Source organism: Neovison vison, chromosome 4 (assembly GCF_020171115.1).
Source record: "Neovison vison isolate M4711 chromosome 4, ASM_NN_V1, whole genome shotgun sequence".
Taxonomy (NCBI): domain Eukaryota; kingdom Metazoa; phylum Chordata; class Mammalia; order Carnivora; family Mustelidae; genus Neogale; species Neogale vison.
Window position 1 is genome coordinate 29,239,920 of NC_058094.1, and position 20,810 is coordinate 29,260,729.

The following is a 20,810-nucleotide window of genomic DNA, read 5'->3' on the forward strand; positions in this document are numbered from 1 at the left end:
ACAGAAATACAAAGAATTATAAGAGACTGTGGCAAAAAGTATACGCCAACAAATCGAATAACCTAGAAAATGGATAAATTCCTAGAAATATACAGTCTTCTGAGATTGAATCAGAAAGTAATAAAAAATCTGAACAGACTGATAACTAGTAGTGAAATTGAATCAATAATCAAAAAACCAAAGTCCAGGAACAGATGGTTTCAAAAGTATATTCTAAAAATTTAAAGAAAAAGTAATACCTGTTCTTCTCAAACTGTTTCAAATAATAGAAAAGGAGAGAATGCTTACAGATTTATTCTACAAGGCTAACATTACCCTGATCCCCAAACCAGGCAAAGACACTTCTAAAAAAATTACAGACCAGTATTTCTGATGAATATAGGTGTAAAAATCCTCAACAAAATACTACCAAACCAAATTCAACAATACATTAAAAGTATCACTCACCAATGATCCAAGTGGCATTTATTCAGAAGGGTAAGAATGGTTCATTATCCACAAATCTATCAAAATGATAAACTATATCAACAAAATGAAGAATAAAAATCATAAGATTATCTTCATAGATGCAGAAAAAGCATTTGACAAAATTTAACATCCATTTGTGATTAAAAACTTTGAATAAAGTCAGGTGTAGAGAGAACATACCACAACACAGTAAATGCCATATCAGATAGGCCACAGCTAACATTATACTCAAACTGAAAATTTTCCTTTAAGATCAGGAACAAGACAAGGATGTGTACTCTTGCCACTTTTATTCAACATAGTACTGGGAGTCCTAGTGGCAGCAGTAAGTCAAGAAAAAGAAAAAGGCCATCCAAATTAGTAGGGAAGAAGTAAAACCGAGTAGTTCTACTACTGGGTATTTACTCAAAGAAAACAAAAGCAATTCAGAAAGAAATATGCAGGGGCTCTGGGGCTTTTGCTCTCTCAGTTAAGTGCCACACTCTTGATTTAGGCTCAGGTCATGATCTGAAGATAGAGAGATTGTGCCCCTTGTTGGGCTCCAGCTGGGCATGGAGCCTGCTCAAGATTCTCTCTCTCCCTTTGTCTCTCCCCTCCTCTTCTCTAAAAATGGAAAACAAAAGCAAAAAAACAAAAATAAAACCCAAAAGGTATATGTACCCCTATGTTCACTGCAGTATTATTTAAAATAGCCAAGGCATAGAAGCAACCCAAGTGTCCATTGATAGAAAAATGGATAAAGAAAATGTGGTATGTGTTTACACACATAGAGGAATATTATTTACCTGTAAAAAAAGTATGAGATCTTGCCATTTGTGACAATATGGATGGACATAGGCAGAGAATATCACGCTGAGTGAAGTAAGTCAGAGAAAGACAAATACCATATGATTTCATTTATATGTAGAATCTAATAAAAAAATAGACAAAAAGCAGAAACAGACCCATAAATACAGAGAACAACCTGATTGTTGCCAAGGGAGAGGGAATAGCCAAAACAGGTGAAGGGGAGTGGAAGAAACAGGCCTGTACTTGTGGAAAGAATAAGTCAAGGCGATGGAGGATACAGGTGTAAGGAATATAGTCCGTGGTATAGTGACAATTGGTAGCCGTGCTTCTGGATAGCATAGTATGTCATAGAGACTTGCCAAATCATTATGTTGTTCATCTGAAACTAATAGAACATTAGGTGTTAGTACTTCAGTTAATTAAAGAAAAAAGTAAAACTCTTTGCAGATGATGTAATGCTGTATATAGAAAACCCTAAAGATTCTGTCAAAAATTTGTTGGAACTAATAAGTGGATTTATACTAATTTTACAGGATACACAATCAATATACAGAAACCTGTTGTGTTTTTGTATACTAATTACTATCATAAAGAGGAATTAAGGACATCTCATTTGTAGTTGCATCACAAGCAATTAAAGTACCCAGGAATAAATTAAACCAAGGAGGTGAAAGACCTATCCTCTGAAAACTATAAGATTTGATGAAAGAAATTAAGCAAAACACAAGGAAATGGAAATACATACCATGCTTATGGATTGGAAGAATTTATATTGTTAAAATGTTCATATAACACTCAAAGCAATCTAGATATTCAGTGAAATGCATATCAAAATACCAATAGGTATTTTCACAGAACTAGAACAAAACATCCTAAAATTTGTATGAACCACAAAAACCATAAATAGCCAAGGTATTCTTGAGAATGAACAAAGCTAGAAGTGTCATAATCCCAGATTTGAAACTATACTATAAGCCATAGGATTCGAAACAGAATGATATTGGCACAAGAATAGACCCATAAATTAGTGAAACAGAGTAGAGAGCCCAGAAATAAACCCATGCTGATATAATCAATTAATATACAACAAAGGAGGCAAGAGTATATGAGGGGGTGGGGCACCTGGGTAGATCAATTGGTTAAGGGTCTGACTCTTGGTTTGGGCCCATGTCATGATCTCAGGGTCATGACCTCATGGGATTGAGCCTCATGTAGGGCTCTGTGCTCAGCAGGAAGTCTGCTTGGGATTCTCTTCCTCTCCCTCAGCCTTACTCCCTCCCCAACCCTGCACCCTGCTCTCTCTGAGGTCTTTTTAAAAAAATATATATAGTAGGAAAAAGATAGTTTCTTCAATAAATAGTGCTGGGAAAAGAATGAAACTGGACCATTTCTTTATACCATACACAAAAATAAACTCAAAATGGATTAAAAACCTAAATGTAAGAGCTGAAACCATGTAACTCCCGAAAGAACACATAGGCAGTAAAGGCTTATACCTCAGCCTTAGCAGTATTTTTCTAAATCTCTTTCCTTAGGTAAGGGAAATGATAGCAAAAATAAACAATTGGGACGACACTAAACTAAAAATCTTTTCACATGGCAAAGGAAACCATCAACAAAATGAAAGATCAGTTACCTAGAGTTGGAGAAGAGATTTGCAAATGATATATCCAAAAAGGGATTAATATCCAAAATATATAAAGAACTCCTACAACTCAACACACACACTCACACACACATCTGTTTTTAAAATGGGCAGAGGACCTGAATAGACATTTTTCCAAAGAAGACACACAGATGACCAAGATACCTGTGGAAATATGCTCCACATTACTAATCATCAGGGAAATGCAAATTAAAACCACAGTGAATCACTATTTCATACCAGTGAGAATGGCTGGTATCAAAAAAGACAAGAAATAAGAAGTGTTGGTAAGGATGTAGAGAAAAGGGAACCCTTGTGCACTTTCGGTGGGAATGTACATTGGTACAATCATTATGGGAAACATGGAGTCTCCTCCCGAAATTAGGAATAAAAATAACCACATGATACAGTAATTCCACTTCTGGGTATTTATTAAAAGGAAATAAAAACACTAAGAAAAGCACTAAGCCCCATTGTTCATGGTAGAATTATTTATGATAGCCAAGAACCAACATAGGGAAACAGTGTGTGTCCATTGATAGATTAATGGGTAAAGAAAATGTGTGTATACACACAATATAATATTTTTTAGCCATAAAAAAGAATGAAAATTTGCCATTTGTGATAACATGGATGCACTTTATTACAGTAAGTGAAATAAGTCAGAGGCAAATATATGATCTTACTTACATGTGGGATCTCTAAAAACAAAACAAAGAACAAACAATAAAAACAGACTCATAAACACAGAGAACTGGTGGTTGCCAGAGTGGAGGGGGTAAGAAGACAGACAAAACAGGAGAAGGGGATGAAACAGCACATACTTGGAATTATAAAAAAAGTCACAGGGATCAAAAATAATAGAGAATATAGTCAGTAATAGAACAACTTTGGTGACTTATGATAACTATACTTACCATGATGAGCATTTTGTAATGTTTATGATTGTTGGATCTCACTGTATTATATACCTAAAACTAATGTTGTATTACATGTCAACTATACTTCAACTAAAAATAACAAATAATTACTATAAAAATGGGCTCTGGAGAGCATGTAGTGGTGGTAATTAAGAGCATGGTTTTGGGAGCATATCCAAACTGAAATCCTAGTTGCCATTTACTAGCTTTTTTATTATTACTTTTTTTTTTTTACTTTAAAAAAAAGGTTTTTTAAAGATTTTATTTATTTGACAGAGAAAGATACAACGAGAAAGAGAACACAAGCAGGGGTAGTGGGAAAGGGAGAAGCAGGCTTCCCTCCAAGCAGAGAGCCCAACGTGGGGCTCAGTCCCAGGACCCTAAGACCATGACCTGAGCCAAAGGCAGACACTTAACAACTGAGCCATCCAGGTGCCCCATTTATTAGCTTCCTAACTTAGGTCTCTTAATGTCTTGATTTTGAGTTTTCCTCTTTTATAAAATGGCATCATATTCCCAATTCTGAAGTAGTAAGGTAGTTGGGTAAAATAATAGAAAATATGTATATATTCTTTGCCTCCACTTCCTGGCACAGAGTTCCTGAAACCCTTAAAATTTCCTAAGTGAGCAGAGCAGGAGGAGCATCTTTAATTGTAATACCTGATTTTTTGATCCAGGTTCCAGACTCAGGGCTCCTAATCCTTTGATATTTGACCCTAGGTTATAGGAGTGTCTTTTGTTCTAATGAGATGACTCTTGGCTCTTTCCCCAGAAAACCATGCCATGATTGTAAGCTTGGAACTTTTCAGCCTCGCCTCCCTTCCTTTAGGAGAGGGAGAGAGACTAGAGAGACTGAGTTAATGATTGATCATGCCTATGTAATGAAACCTTCATGAAAGTCCAAAAAGTACAGGATTCATAGAGCTTCTGGGTTGCTGAACTTATGGAAGTACTAGGAAGTGGCATGTCTGGTGAGGAAATGGAAGTTTTATGTGCCTTCATGTAGATTGGACTATGTATCTCTTCCCTTTGGAAGTTCATTTTTATCTATTGTATTTTTTATAATAAATCTGAGTTTTGTTAGCTCTCTTAGCAAATTATGGAACCCAAGGAGAGGGTCGTTAGAACACTGATTTGTGGCCATTCAGTACAGATGACAACCTGGGACTTGTGATTGGCATTTGAAGTGAAGATTTGGGAGAGAGTCTTGTAGAACTTGAGGCCTTAGACTTTGGGATCTGACAGTACCTCCAAGTAAATTGTGTCAGAACTGAACTGGATTTTAGGATAACACCTGCTGGTGTCAGAAAACTGCGTGATGGGTGGAAAACCCCACATCTGGTATCAGTTGTGAAAGTAAAGGAGAAACACAGGGAATATTTTTCCTTACACAGTTGTAGATAAAATCAACCCAGTGCTTAATTCATAGTAAGAAATGAGTAAAGTTTAGCAATTTGTTCTATGTATAGATTGTTTGGATTTGGAACTAAATAATAGAATTTGGAATTAAGGATTCATACTAACTTTTCAGCCTGGCCTCCTAAAGAAATACTTTGTTTCTGAACAGAAAGCCTTTTTCTTAATACTAGTTTTCAATTTAATTTGGTAATAGCAGTGGTTAGAGGTTATTTAAATGTCTTCACTTTGACATTTAATCTTCAAAAGTCTTTAATTGCTAAGTGTTCTACAAAGAGAAGGAAAAGTCTATCAATTGACTACTTGAAATACATTTCAAAGTTTTCTCTAAAGAATATTTTACTCAAATTGTATCCTTGACTAGTAGTTTGAAGATAAATACAATCTTTTCTTTAATATGAAAATAGAAGAAATGTGGAATTATATTTTTTTCACCAAATTGCTTATGGATTTAGGAATTTTTTTAGGCAATAAATTTGACATTAGGAAAGAATGAGTTTGCCAAATAAATTGTCTAGTATAAATTAATTCTTATCATTTAAGTGTTAAAACTGTGTTTAAAGTCTTTTTTTAATGGACTCTTGTTAAAATTTATTATTTGCCCAACATCTTATATAGAACATCCTGAAGAGAAAGTAACATTTTATTGATGGTTAAACATTGGTTACGCTGCTGTATATGACTATAGTAATATCCTTAGAGACATTTGAAGTAAGTTCTTTAATGCTATAGTAGGTACCCTCAGCCTTCTCTATTTTAAAAATTTATTATCTGATTATACCTGGTTTGTTTTAGCTCTTTTTACTGCAAATAAGCTATTGGGTATCACTTCCTTTGTCAGTGTGGGCCCAAAGCAGTCATCCTTTTCCTTCTTTCTTATTTGCTGTCCCATTTTGCTCTTGGACACCAAATTGTGACCTTGAGGTGGTGGCACCTGTTCAGGGAACTTCGAACATATTTCTTGGGTCTCACAGGTAACTGCCCTTGCCAGATCATGGATAATATCTCACTTCCCATTTTGTGTGCTTCAAAGTATGATACAAGATTTTTGTTGTTCTACAGACATGTTGATATTTTTTGTTTAAGTAGGATCATACAGAAGTGCAATTAATTGTATTTAATTATCATACTTCATTTTCACTTACTTAATTCACTCAGCAAAACTAGTTACTTCATTTGTAATCTTAATTCTGATTTTTCTTTTGGACAAAATTATGTTGTGTGGATTTTTTTTTTTTTTTTTTTAAGGCAGGGAGAGAGAGGAAGCAGGCTCCTTCTGAGCAGAGAGCCCGATATGGGGCTCCATACCAGGACCCTGGGATCATGACCTGAGCTGAAGGCAGAGGCTTTAACCCACTGAGCCACCCAGGTGCCCCGTTGTGTGGATTTTTAGTTTGCAGGGATGAGCGAAAACCTTTGGAATTATCTTGAGATGGATGTTTAGTGTGAACATATGTGGAGATTAGAGGGAGCAGTAGAAATAATCTTTTTGAGAACTAGAGGGTCATTCTATAAAAAAAAAGCATTAGAGGTCAGGTCTAATGGAGAAGTGCAATATTGTTAAGAAAATAGCACATAGTTTTGATGAACAGGTAATCTACTTATTTCTTGAGAATCAAATGACCCTTACTCCGTACTTCAGTGCATGACATCCGTGGATTATTTTCCCTAAGTAACACAAGTCTTAAGCGCCTGGAAGAAGAGCATCAAGTCTTAGCATACCGGGGGCTCAGAAGAAGACCTATTGCTGCTGAAGGGAATAAAAGTAAAAATTTTTAAAAACACCATCTCTGGGCCTGGGAGACAAATCAGATCATCCAAGGCCCAGACTATTAGAAATTTTCTACCACTAGAGGAAGGACAGTATCACTGAAAAGGCCCAAACCCTGAAACCCAAGAATACAAGGCTCTCTCTCTCTCTGCCTGCTAAGGCTGAACCAAGACTCTGAAGCCCCTCAACCTGCCACCATGGGGCTAGGAAGCACCGAGGAACTGACAACAGCAGTCTACCGCTAAAGGAGTAAGAGCATAGAGAGACTCTCTGATAGGCCGACGTAGCGTGAAAGCCTAAATAAAGCTGGGGGTGAAATAATAGAACTGAGGAAAATGCTCCATCAGCTCAACCCCCACCAGAGTATAACTTAACACTAGTGGGGGTTGAAGCCAGAGATACATTGAGAGTAACCATAACAACAGAACTCAAGCTTAAATCCGCCTTTTCACAACCTGACTTTGTCATAACCTTCCACACTAATGACCTACCAGAAGTGTGTCCATTCCCAGGCATAAGTACTATTTACCTCATTCTCCACTGTTTTCCACATCCAGTGTTCAATCAAAAATCACAAGGCCAAGAAGAAAAAAATAAATACAAGACACACAAAGAGAAGAAAATAAAAATATTCCACTGTCAGGAAACAAGGCAGACCAGGTAATCAGACTCAGATGATCTGTATTTTGGAACTACCAGACAAGGAACTTAAAGTAACTGTGTGATGTTAAAGAGTTTTGTGGAAAGGTGAGTTACATACATACATAAATAAATGCAGAATTATAGGAGAGAGAAACTGGAGAATAAAATGAGTATTCTAGAAAAAACAACAGCCTTCAACAAATTCATCAGTATAGTCAGTAGATCTGTGGAAAAAGAATTAGGGACCTTGAAAATAGGTTATTAAAAATTAGTAGAACCTAAACCAAAGTGGGGTGGGATAGGGATTAAAAAACAAAAACTGAGCATTTAGGAACATTTATATGTGATTGGAGTCCCAGAAGAGATATGGAACATTCACCAAAATAGACCACATTCTAGCCCACAAAATAATCCTCAACAAATTTTAAAAATGAGAATCCTAACCAGAATCTTCTTTGACCATAACAAATTAGATATTAGTAAAACAGAAAAATCTGGAAAACACACAAATAATTTGGAAATTAAATAACACATTTCTAAATAACCCATGCGCTATAGTGGACCACACAAAGGAAGTTAGGAACTTTTGTATTGAATGAAAATGAAGGACAGTACCTGTAGGATGCTGCTAAAGTAATGCTTAGAGGGAATTTTTATAGCATTACAGATTATATTAAAAAAGGAAAAGTGCATCAGTTTAATAGTTTAAGCTTGCACTTTAAACTAGGAAAAGAAGAGCAAACCAAATTCAAAGCAAACGGAAGAAAGGAAACTTAATAAAAGAGCAGAAGTCCGTGGAACTGAAAATAATGAAACCAATGAAACCAAAAGCTCATCCTTTGGAAAGATCAAACTTGGCAAGTCTCTAGCCAGAATAACCAAGGAAAAGAAGAAACAAGTTACCAATATCAGGAAGAAAAATGTGCATAAAGGTCCAAAGACACTAAGATGTAACAATGGAATATTACAGCAACTCTGTTTTCATATATTTTACAATTTAAGTGAAACAAATTGCTTAAAAGACAAGCATTACCACAGTTCACTCAAGAAGGAATAGATGGCTTTAGTAGTCCTATATCTGTTAAGAAGGTTGAATTTCTTGTTGAAAACCTTCTAATAAAGAAATCTCCAGACCTAGATTGCTTCACTGGTATTTACCAGAAGAAGAAACAGTATCATCCATCTACAGATTATCCCAGGGAATAAAAGGAATACCTCTCAACTTATTTTAGAAGACCCAATACCCTAATAGCCAAAGATGTGACCAAAAAAAGTATGAAAAAAGAGAAACCAATATTGTCCTGAATAAAATGCAGAGATTCTCAGTTAAATATTAGTAAATGAAATCCAGTAATAAGTATCTTGGGAATTCAGTATCTTGGGAATATCTTGGGAATATCTTGGGATATCGTGGGAATTCAAGGCTGATTCAGCATTCAAATATCAATCAGTGAAATTCAGCATTATCATTAGACTAAAGAAAAATATTTTAGCCACATTTATGCCATTTATAATTTTTTTAAAAATGCTTGATAAACTAGGAATTGAAGGTAACTGCCTCCCTGAGAAACCTAGAGTTGAATACAACATAAAGTACAGGCAAACTTCGTTTTATTGTACTTGATGGTAAAAGACCAAATGCCTCCCCCTAAGACTGGTAACAGACAAGGGTGTGTCCTCATTACTTCTACTGGGCATTATGCTGGAAATCCATGCTAGTAAAGTGAGGCAAGAAGAAGTAGTAAAAAGTGTAAATAATTACCACAAGATTCCAGTACTGTTATGGAAAAGAATGAAACCAAACATTTTTTAGGTGTTACCTTAAAATCAGTGTTTATATGCACTTCCTTTATCCAGTCTTATTTTGCAACTTTGAATGGAATTATAAGCCTGTTTTCCTATCATGGCCACTGACCAACCCAGTAAGGATCAAACATCTTTCAGGGGCATAATTTTTGCTTGTTTGTTAGTGACATAATCTTGTTTATTTAGCTGTGTGGAATATTTGATTTAAAATGAAGACAAGGAAGGCTGGAATTTATTAAATAAGATGAATATTACACAATCTCTTACTACATACAGAATTCTAAATTGTTGGAGCGCCTGGGTGGCTCAGTGGGTTAAAGCCTCTGCCTTTGGCTTGGGTATTGATCCCAGGGTCTTGGGATGTAGTCCCACATCAGGCTCTCTGCTCGGCGGGAGCCTGCTTCCTCCTCTCTCTCTCTCTCTCTCTGCCTGCCTCTCTGCCTACTTGTGATTTGTCAAATAAATAAAATAAAATCTTAAAAAAAAAAAGAATTCTAAATTTGTTTACCTCACTAAAGTATGTGTTTTGTCTCACAGTAAATTATTTGCAGTTAGTACCATCAGATTAGTTAATTTTTTTAAACTTCCAAAAACTTGGTTTTGAGAGTATATCTCAAGCATCCAAATCTTTTTTTTTTTTTAAGATTTTATTTATTTATTTGACAGACAGAGATCACAAGTAGGCAGAGAGAGAGGAGGAAGCAGGCTCCCCACCCAGCAGAGAGGCCGATGCGGGGCTCGATCCCAGGACCCTGAGATCACAACCTGAGCTGAAGGCAGAGGCTTTAACTCACTGAGCCACCCAGGCACCCCTCAAGCATCCAAATCTTATTTCAAGAATAATTTGTTCACTTTTTCTGAGCAGATCTGCAAACTACTGAAACATATATATTATAGAAAGGTATAAAATTGAAAGTGATGGGCATACAGGTATGACAAAATAGATTTTGTTTTTATAAAAATAAATAGTTAAATAGAATAGATAAAATAGAATTTATTTGACAGTAAAATGACAAGCAGATAATGAATTTTGTGTTTCTTAGTTTTGAAATGGTGCAAGCGTTTAGAAATTTGTCTAAATTAAATATTAATTATTAAATATTAATTAAATATTGATTAACAGTAAGTGTTTTCTTTCTAATAGTCATTCATACATTTCTTAGGCATCAAGTTGTTTAGTGCTATATGATTCCATGAAGATCACTGCCAAGTTGCTATGCTTTCCCCATGATGTTGTTCATCTCTTTTGTTTACTTTGGAATGCCAGTAATATTTAAGGAAGATTCCTAGAATGGTAATAAAGAATATTTGCATTTACTAAGGTTTTTCTCCATGCCAAACAGTATGTAGGTGCTTGAAGTAAATTTTATCCTTTATAACAACTGTGAAATAAGTACTATTATTATATATTTACAGGAGAATAAAATAGGGGCTAAGTACCCTACCTCGAGCCATAGTTCTCATCCTCAAAGAGCATGTAAAGAAAATGAGATAAGTTCTATAGGAGAGGTATAAGTTACTGTTGCCTCAGAAGACAAGGTACTATTTGAATACAGCATAAAGTACAGGCAAACTTTATTTTATTGTGCTTCACAGATGCAGTGTTTTTGTTTGTCGTTTTTCTTGTTTTTGTTTTGTTGCACAATTCAAGGTTTCTGGCAAGTCTAGTGATGCCATTTTCCAACAGCATTTGCTCACTCTGTCTCCTTGTCACATTTTGGTAATTCTTAAAATGGTAATTTTTTAAAAAGTTTTGAAAAATTGTATTTGTTATGGTCATCTATGGTCAGTGATCTTTAATGTTAACTATTGTTAATTGTTTTGGGGTGCCACAAACCTTGCTTGTATAAGATAACAAACTTAATCTATAAATGCTGTATAAATTCTGACTGCTTGACCAACCTGGACAGTGCCCTCTCCAATCCTCCCTAGTCCCTAAGACACAACAATATTGAAATTAAGCCAATTACTAACCCTACACAATGGCTTCTAAGCATTAAGGTGAAAGGAAAGATTGCATGTCTCTCATTTTAAAATCAAAAGCTAGGCCTCTTGCCCCAAATGCTTAGCCACCTTGTGAATGCAAAGGAAAAGTTCTTGAAGGAGATTAAAAGTGCTACTCCAGTGAACGCACCAGTCATAAGAAAGCAACACAGCCTCAGCTGATACGGAGAAAGTTTTAGTGGTCTGGATAGAAGATGAAACCAACCACAACACTCCCTGATGCCAAAGATCCACCCAGAGCAAGACCCCAACTCTCTTCAATTCTGTGAAGGCGGGAAGAGGGTAAGAGCTGTAGAAGAAAAGTTCGAAGGTAGCAGAGTTTGGTTCATGAGGTTTAAGGAAGGAAGCCATCTCCATTACCTGAAAGTGCAAGGTGAAGAAGCACAGCAAGTTATCCAGCAGATCTAGCTAAGATCATTAATGGTGGTGGCTACACTCAACAACAGATTTTCAGTGTAGACAAATCAGCTTTATATTAGAAGACGCCACCTAGGACTTTCATAGCTGGAAAGGAGAAGTCAGTGCCTGGCTTCAAAGCTGCAAAGAACAGGCTTGACTGTCTTACTAGCGGTGAATTCAGCTGGGGTTTTTAAGTTGAAGCCAGTGCTCATTTACCATTCTGAAAATCCTAGGGCCCTTAAAAATTATGCTAAATCTACCTGCCTTTGCTATACAAATGGAACAAAGCTGGTTGACAGTGCTTTTTTTTTTAATAACATGGTTTATTTTACATTTTAAGCCCTCTATTAAGACCTGCTGTTCAGCAAAAAGATTCAAAATATTACGGTTCATTGACCATGCATGTGGTCATCCAAGAACTCCGATGGAGATGTTCCAGTGAGATTAATGTTGTCTTCCTGCCTGCTAACACAACATCCATTCTGCAGTCCATGGACCAAGGAGTAACTTTGACTTTGAAGTCTTATTTAAGAAACACACTTTATAAGGCTATAGATTGTGATTCTTCTGATGGATCTGGGCAAAATCAGTTGAAAACCTGGAAAAAGTTTCCATTTAAGGTGCCAGTAAGAACATTCTTGATTCTTGGAAAGAGGTCAAAATACCAATTTTGATAAGAGTTTGGAAGTTGTTGATGATTTTGAGGGGTTCAAGACTTCAGGGAAGGAAGTAAAAGCAGATATGGAAATAGCCCAAGAACTAGAGTTAGAAGGAAAGTCTGAAAATGTGACTGAGTTGCTCAACCTCATGATGAAACTTGTACTGGTGAACATTTGCTTCTTAAGAGCAAAGAAAGTAGTTTCTTTTGGTGGAACCTACTCCTGGTGAAGATGCTATGAAAATTATTGAAATAGACAACAAAGGATTTAGAATATCACATGAGTTGACTCTCAATTTTTTTCTTTAAGATTTTATTTATTTATTTGACAGAGAGAGTGTAAAGTAAGTAGAGCAGCAGGCAGAGGGAGGGAAAGAAGCAGGCTCTCTGCTGAGCAGGGAGTCTGATATGGGGCTCGATCCCAGGGCCCTGGGATTATGACCTGAGCCAAAGGCAGCCACTTAACCAACTGAGCCACCCAGATGCCCCTTGACTCTCAATTTTCAAAGAAATTCTGCTATGGGTAAAATGTTCTCAGACGGCATCACATACTACAGAAAAGTTGTTCATGAAAGGAAGAATCAGTCAATGCAGATAATTCCATGTTGTCTTATTTTAAGAAATTGCCACAGCCACCCCTAGCCTCAGCAATAACCACCCTGATGAGTCAGCAGCCATCAACATCGAGGCAAGACCTTCTGCCATCAAAAAGATTACGGCTCAGGGCATCAGCGTGGCTCAGTCAGTTTGCAGCAGCCTTTAGTTCAGGTCATAATCTCAGGGTCTGCGATCAAGCCTCACATTGGGCTCTCTGCCCAGCGGGGAGCCTGCTTCTCTCCCCTCTGCCTCCCACTCCACCTGTTTGTGCGCTCTCTCTCTCTCCATCAAAAAAATAAAACCTTACAAAAAAAAAAAAAAAAAAAGATTACAACTCACCAAACACTCATGTGCTCACTAGCATTTTTTTAACATCTAAGTATTTTTTAATTAAGGTATGTACATTGTTTTTAGACATGCTGTTGTACACTTAACAGACTACAGTATGGTATAATCGTAACTTTTATATGCACCGGGAAACCAAAAAATTCATTTGGCTTTATTGTGATAATTCATTTTATTGTGGTGGTCTGGAGTCAGAGCTGCAACATCTCTGAGGTATGCCTGCATGTAATGGTCAGGATATGCAGTGAGCAGAAAAGGCATGGTGACAAGGGAGTGGAACGTAAGGGAAGCAGTTTTATAAGTTATGATCTAGTGTTGCTAAATGCTAGGTTATGAGGAGAGTGATAGGAGCCAATACTGGAAAGGTATGTTGGGGTCAGGTTTTGAGAAGCTTTCAAAAATGCCATTCAGACCAGTTTGGACATTTTTCTTTAAACATTGGAAAAAACCTGGGGACATAGAGGAAGTCTCTTGACACACAGTATGCTATGTACTTGGTTGAGTGTGGAAGGTACTGACCCTGATATCTTCCAGTGGGTATTTCTTTGAGAACTTAATCATAATACTTTCTGCTTTACAAAATCTTCAGTTATTCTAACTATAGATAGAATTAAATTTTCCCAACTCGAATGACAGATTAGCTTTGTTGGAAATGTTTTTAAAATAATGATTTCTTTCATAAAATATTCATTTAAAAGTATTTATCTAGAACATGGAAACGAGAAGACAAACTTGTGGTTCTCCAGATTGTCTTGTGTGATAGGTGGTCTATTTGTTTCCTGTTGGCTGCTGTAACACATCAGCACAAATTTAATGGCTTGAACAACACAAATTAATTATCTTAAGTTCTAGAGGTTAGAGGTCATAAAATGAAGCTTTGGGACTGCATTTCTTCTCTAGGCTATAAGGAAAGAATCCCTTTTCTTGCTCTTCCCAGCTTCTGTAGGCTGCCTGCATCCCTGGGCAGGTGGGTGCAGCTCTCCAACTGCATAGGATCTTGTAGGTTTTCTCTGCTATCACTCTGCTTTTGTGGTCTGTCACCTTCTGTATCTGTGATTCCTTCCTCTTACAAGAACCCTTGTTCAGGATGCCCCTGTGGCTCAGTTGGTTAAGACTCTGCCTTCAGCTCAGGTCATGAGCCCAGGGTCCTGGGATCAAGTCCCACATAGGGCTCCCTGCTCAGCAGGGCGTCTGCTTTTCCCTCCCCCTCTGCCTGCCACCCCTGCTACTTGGGTGTGCTCTCTCTGACAAATGAAGAAAATCTTTAAAAAAATAAAAGGCCTTATTAATACATTGGGTCCATCCAGGGAGGACAGGATTAGCTCTCTAGTTCAAGATCCTTAAGTAACTTGTATTTACAAAGGCTCTTTTGTCAGCGGACCATGGATGGTATCCATGCATATTAAGAATCTCACATAAATATGATAATTCATTTGGGATGATATACTTGATGCTGGAGGTTCTCAAGAGTTCAAGCGGCTCATATAAACATGGGAATAGGGGAAGTTCCCAGAGCAACTGATGGTTGAATGGAATCTTGGAGGGTGAGAAGGAATCCATCAGGCAAGAAAGGGTAAGAAGAGTCCAGGCAGAATGCTGTGTGAAAGATATGGCAGAAGCAAACCATGTGAGATTTCTGTTTCTCTAATTAGTAGTACTTTGACTTCACTGTAATGGAGCCATACATAAAGTAAGTGGGAGCGGAAGAAAAGGAACATGTAAGTCGGAATAATGGGCACATGGCAAGAGACCTACACCCCCATCTTCTTATTTCATGACTGATCTCCCTCAGTGGTTAGCCTTTTACTTGGTGGTTCAGGGCCGTCTGTTCTCTCTCAGTGTTGTCTGTTCATGCCAGGATCCGAGGTACATTATTTTCATTGTTAATACCAATTACATTCTTAAGGCACTTGGTTCATAAAAGTAAATGAATCTTTATGAAACTATTTTTCAACCCATATTTGTATTTCAACTATTTTTTTTTTCTCTGAAAGCCCTTGGTAAATAAATAAATGAGAATATTAGAGGGACATGCAGGGAAGAGAGCTGAAGCAGTGTTGGATCTATCAAACTTACTATTAAAGGCCATGCAGTTGGTGGTTTTGAAAGTAAACCCCATTTAGCCAGTGATTAACAGGAGCAAAAGCAAACTGTGTGAAATTGCTGTTTTTGTAATTAATAGTATTTTGACTCTACTGTAATGGAGATACATATAAAGTGAGAGTGGAAGAGAAGGAACATCTAAATCAGAATAAGGCCCCCTCCTTTTTATAAAGAATAAATGTACCAGTTTTAAATGTTTTCACTGTTACATAAACAAAGCTGCAGTAAACATCCTTGTAAGTATCTCTACATATACGCTGGTATAATCTGTGAACACGGTCTGCCGGCCTCTCCTTCTGTAGGTAACAAACAAAACAGCTATCCCCAGGCATTGCTGGGCAACAGAAATTGGGTTGCTCTGTCACAGGATCTCCTGTGGCCAGGAGCCTGTGCAGGCACAGCTGTACCAACAAGTCCTCTTGCTGGAGAGTCACTTCATAGTCTTCCCTGTTGAATACAGGTCAGGGCTCTACCTCTCATTTTAACCCAATGTTTTATTCTCCGGTCTGCCCTGAAACTCATGAGAGCAATTCAGTATTTATCACGTACTGTGCATAATTTGTGTTCTCTACATTCAGTCTGATTTTGTTGGCATTTAGGCATTTTAAACTCTGATAATAACATTTCTGTAAAGAATATTATTTCAACCTATTTTCATTAAAAGAAGGAGTCTTGCAGGTAGAATCCAAGTGGGAGTCTCAGCCTGTTGGTTTTATGTTAAAATAAATTGCTATAGTCGTTAATCTTGCAAAAAAAATTTACATAATAAACATTCTCGACATTGATACTATAAAAAAAATAATAAAAAATAAATAGTACTTCAAAATAAATAATTCTGCACACAGACAGATTTGAGCTTGAATCCCAGCATTGTGATTTTTCTTTGTAGCCTAAAACAAGTTCTCAAAGTTTCCAAGTATGTTCTTTTATCTATTAAATGAAGATAATAATAGCCTTATAGGTTGAGATTAATATTTATAACATGGTTGGCATATAAGCACATGTTCATAAATCCTAGTAGCTATCATTGTTCTTGGTAATTATTACAAGTTAGCCATTTGTAAACTTCGTATTTGTATTCTGTGATTTAAAAAATTGATACTGCATTTAAAATTAAATTTAAAATTTAAAGTTTAAAAAATATTCTGCCTATAAATCAGTCTTTTATATCATGTTTTAAATAAGCTAGATTACTAACAGTTGAGAGTCAGTATAGTATAGTAGTTAAGAACATAGATTCCAGGGACACCTGGGTGGCTCAGTCCATTAAGTGTCTGCTCTTAGCCCAGATCATGATCCCAGTGTCCTGGAATCCAGCTCTGCGCTGGGCTTCCTGCCAAGCAGACAGCCTCCTTCTCTCTCTCCTGCTGCTGCCCCTGCTTGTGCTCTCTCTTTCTGTCAAATAAATGGATAAAATCTAAAAAAAAAAAAAAAAAAAGATTCTGGGTTCAAATCTCAGCTCCACTATTACCAGGCTGACCTTAGGCAAGTAACTTAAAGGCTCTGTGTACCACTTTCCTCGACTTTAAAACAGACATGAGGGGCACCTGGGTGGCTCAGTCGGTTAAGCCGCTGCCTTTGGCTCAGGTCATGATCCCAGGGTCCTGGGATCGAGTCCCACATAGGGCTCTCTGCTCAGCAGGGAGCCTGCTTCTTCCCCCCCTTTCTCTCTGCCTGCCTCTCTGCCTACTTGTGATCTTTGTCTGTCAAATAAATAAAATCTTAAAAAAAAAAAAAAAAAGACATGACATTTCTCCCAGGTGCATTTCTGAAGAGGTAATCAGATAATGCATATAGAAAGTGGTAATCAGATAATGCATATAGAAAGTTTAGAAAAGTTGCTGACATAGCACTGTGTGTCAGTTATTGGCATCATCATGATTACTTTGTTAATTATTCTTTGTCACTTTGTTTTAGGTGAATCTTGGAAGCAACCAGTACCTTTTCTCTGTCATAGTGGATCCTAAAGAAATGCCCTGCTTCTGTTTGCGCCATGATGTTGATGCCCTACTCTGGCAACCACATTCCAGCAAACAAGAGGATATGTGGGAACACATTGCAACTTTCAATGCTTTAGGTATAAAGTTAGCTTTTTGCAAGTATTTTCCATTCTGTCAAAAATTATGGTCTTTTTTTTTTAAGTTCATTTTTTTAAAAAATTTGAGTTTAATTTTAAACGTTAATACTTTTGGAACAGAATAGTAGAATTAATCTGTTTTTATGCTTGTACAAAAGGTCAACTCGGACTAGAAATCAAAGTGGTTATCTAACCACTTGAATCATTCTAATCAGTCATTTGTTTATTCCAAGTAAACTATTCTGAATTAGAACATGAATAGTGGGTTTCATAATATCCTGCATGGAACTTGTATTTAGGTTTCCTCAGAGTAATCTTCAAAAACATGATAAAATTGCTCTAAGATAATGCACATGAGGAGACATCTTTCATGGAACTACTATGTAAAAGAGAGCCATTGTAATGAACACATTTAGAGAAATGGTGTTAAGCAGAAACCAAATTCATTCTGTAAGATAAAAGGGAAAATGATTTTAAAACTGTGTCTCAAAATTTTAATCAACATAATTTTAGACTTATGCAATAATTGATTTAATGTCTAAATAATATTATGTGGTAGAAGTTATATAAATTAAACACAGTTATTGCTTTACTGAGTGATTTTAAACTGGCAATAGGAAGTAAAATTATACATTCTGAATATAACCTTAATTATAGAGATTTGTCCATTTTCCTTTATATTTAATAATACAGGCTGCTTAATGGTTAATTCAGACTCCAAATGGATTTTTATGATACAGAATAGAGTTTTGTTGAAAAATTTAGATGTCTAGCTTCTGTACTACAATTCGCAATTCTGAATCTTTTTTCAGTGAAGAAAGGGGTATCATATAATTTTTATATGCTCAGATTCTTCATTTGTATCCCTAAATCTGTTATCATAGATGAGTTCTGTGCTTGAATAGAAGTTACTACATTAGATACGTAGTCTTGAGATATTAGATACATTTAATTATCTCAGGGTTAGCCTGGAGAGCTAATTCTAAAACACTCAAATAGGTATCAACATCCCCTTCACTTTTAACCCCCTCAAACCCTGCTTAATATTACAAACCGGTATTGAAAGGTGCGTGGTGGCCAGGTGGTTAAGTGTCCAGCTATTGATTTCAGCTCAAGTCAGGATCTCAGGGTCATGGGATAGAGCTCATATGGGTCTCAGTGTAGCATCTGCTTGAGATTCTCTCCCTTTCCCTCCTCCCTCCCCCCTATTTGTATGTACATGCTTTCTCTCCCAAATAAACAAAATCTTAAAAAAACAGTAGTCATCTTCCTGTGCTCAGTTGTTCCTTTGTTCATTATTTGGTGAGATCTCAATTTACATTCGTGTCCCATTTTTTATTTCACATGTTATGACATTTAGTAACTGTGTTCCAATCTGAAAATCCTAATTTATATTTTAAAACATAAATGCCCTTTAACCTGTAAAGATTTTCTTAAAAGACAAGATTTTTTTCAAAGTTTGGTTTCAAGGGATGTCCTAATTGAGTTTTTAAAATTAGATACTTGAATTTTCATTCCAGCTTGTAGTTATCTCCAGATTCTACTTCTGGAAGCTGAAGTACAACAAAATCCTATTACACTGTTGGTACTGGTGTATAAAAAAAAACACTAACATTACAGAAATAATAAGAGAATGCATTGTCATATTAGCATTTTCAGGCTTGGGGCCTATATTATGGACACACTCCAGAAATTACAGAGGTATTCTATAATTTTTTCTCATAAAAAAGAATTCTGTATAATGCTACATCTGTGATTGATGAGCCTAATTATTTTTTTTTAAAGATTTGAGAGAGAGAGTACAAGGGAGCACAAGCAGGGGGAGGGGCAGACAGAGAGGGAGAGACTCTCAAGCAGGCTTCACACCCAGTGAGTAGCCAGTTGCTCCGCCCAGCCCCACAACCTTGAGATTATGACCCGAGCTGAAATCAAGAGTCTGATGCTTAACAGATTATTAAATTGGCATTTAAAGATAGTTTGACATATTTTCAATTCTATTGATTTTAGATTTTTAGTGTTTTAATTATTCATGGAAGTAATTAAGGAACTATGTTTTATTTTTCTTAAAGAGGTAAAACCCCACCTATTTTGTTCCTTAGGAATTAAAGCTATTTTTGCAGCAGTTGGGAGAAACTGATTATGGCTAATCATTAATGGTTCAGAATTCAACCACCGTTGAGTATTTATGGTCTATATTTTATTGAGGCATTTTAATTTGTAGTAAAAACTATGAAATATTAAATGCTTAATCACATTTTTCTTTTTTTTAATACATAGGGTTTTTATTTGTTTGTCTTTTATTTCTTGTCAGGCTACGTCCAAGCATCAAAGAGAGACAAAAAATTTTTTGCCTGTGCTCCCAATTACTCTTATGCAGCCCTCTGCGAGTGCCTTCGCCGAGTATTCATCTACCGCCAGCCCACTCCTATGTCCACTGTACTGTACAACAGAAAGGAAGGCAGGCAAGTAGGACAGGTTGCTAAGCAGCAGGTAGCAAGCCTAGAAACCAACGATCCTATTTTAGGCTTTCAAGCAACAAATGAGAGATTATTTGTTCTCACTACCAAAAACCTCTTTTTAATAAAAGTAAATACAGAGAATTGATTACCCCAACATGTTGGCTTCTCTGTAGTGGAGAAGTATTCAGTGATAGCCAGAAGGTTGGTAGTTATACTATAACCTGTTAAGTTTTACTATGTTAAATAAAATTATCTTATATGAATTTTTTATTTTTTAAAGGATATGGGAAATATATTCAAGAGATTATGAAACTATAGAAGTTATGGGGGGAAAACCAAATTTAAAGGAAATTGGCTTCTATTAAAAAAGTAAAGAAAGTATTAGTATGTATAATTTTTTTAAAAAACAGGCTGTGGAATTTCATCTTTTATATGAAAGATGTACAAGTCAGTGTTTAAAAATAAAAATATTTATCATGTACTCTTGTTCATTGATACAGTTTCCTCATTCTATGCCTATAGAATTTTTGGAGAATAGTTAAACTGCTTATTCTTGTAAATACTTATTTAAGTGGACTAAACAGCTGAAGTTGAGGGGGAATACAACCAACATACAGCGGGTCCAGTATGGGTACAGTTTGCTGAAGACTAAGATTCTTGTTTTCAAATTACTTAATTTTTATCCATTTGTTCTTCCACAAACACAAAGAG

The 20,810-nt window shown here is 36.3% G+C and overlaps 1 protein-coding gene across 1 annotated transcript in view; it reads left to right on the forward strand.

The window, feature by feature from the left end:
• Window positions 1-20,580, forward strand: part of NUDCD1 (NudC domain containing 1) — an 80,616-nt gene extending 60,036 nt beyond the window's left edge. The window contains exons 9-10 of the mRNA XM_044245084.1: window positions 17,481-17,640; window positions 19,952-20,580. Coding sequence (XP_044101019.1) covers window positions 17,481-17,640; window positions 19,952-20,244 — 453 coding nt within the window. The 3' untranslated portion in view covers window positions 20,245-20,580. The remainder of the gene's footprint in view (window positions 1-17,480; window positions 17,641-19,951) is intronic.
• Window positions 20,581-20,810: the final 230 nt, after the last annotated feature.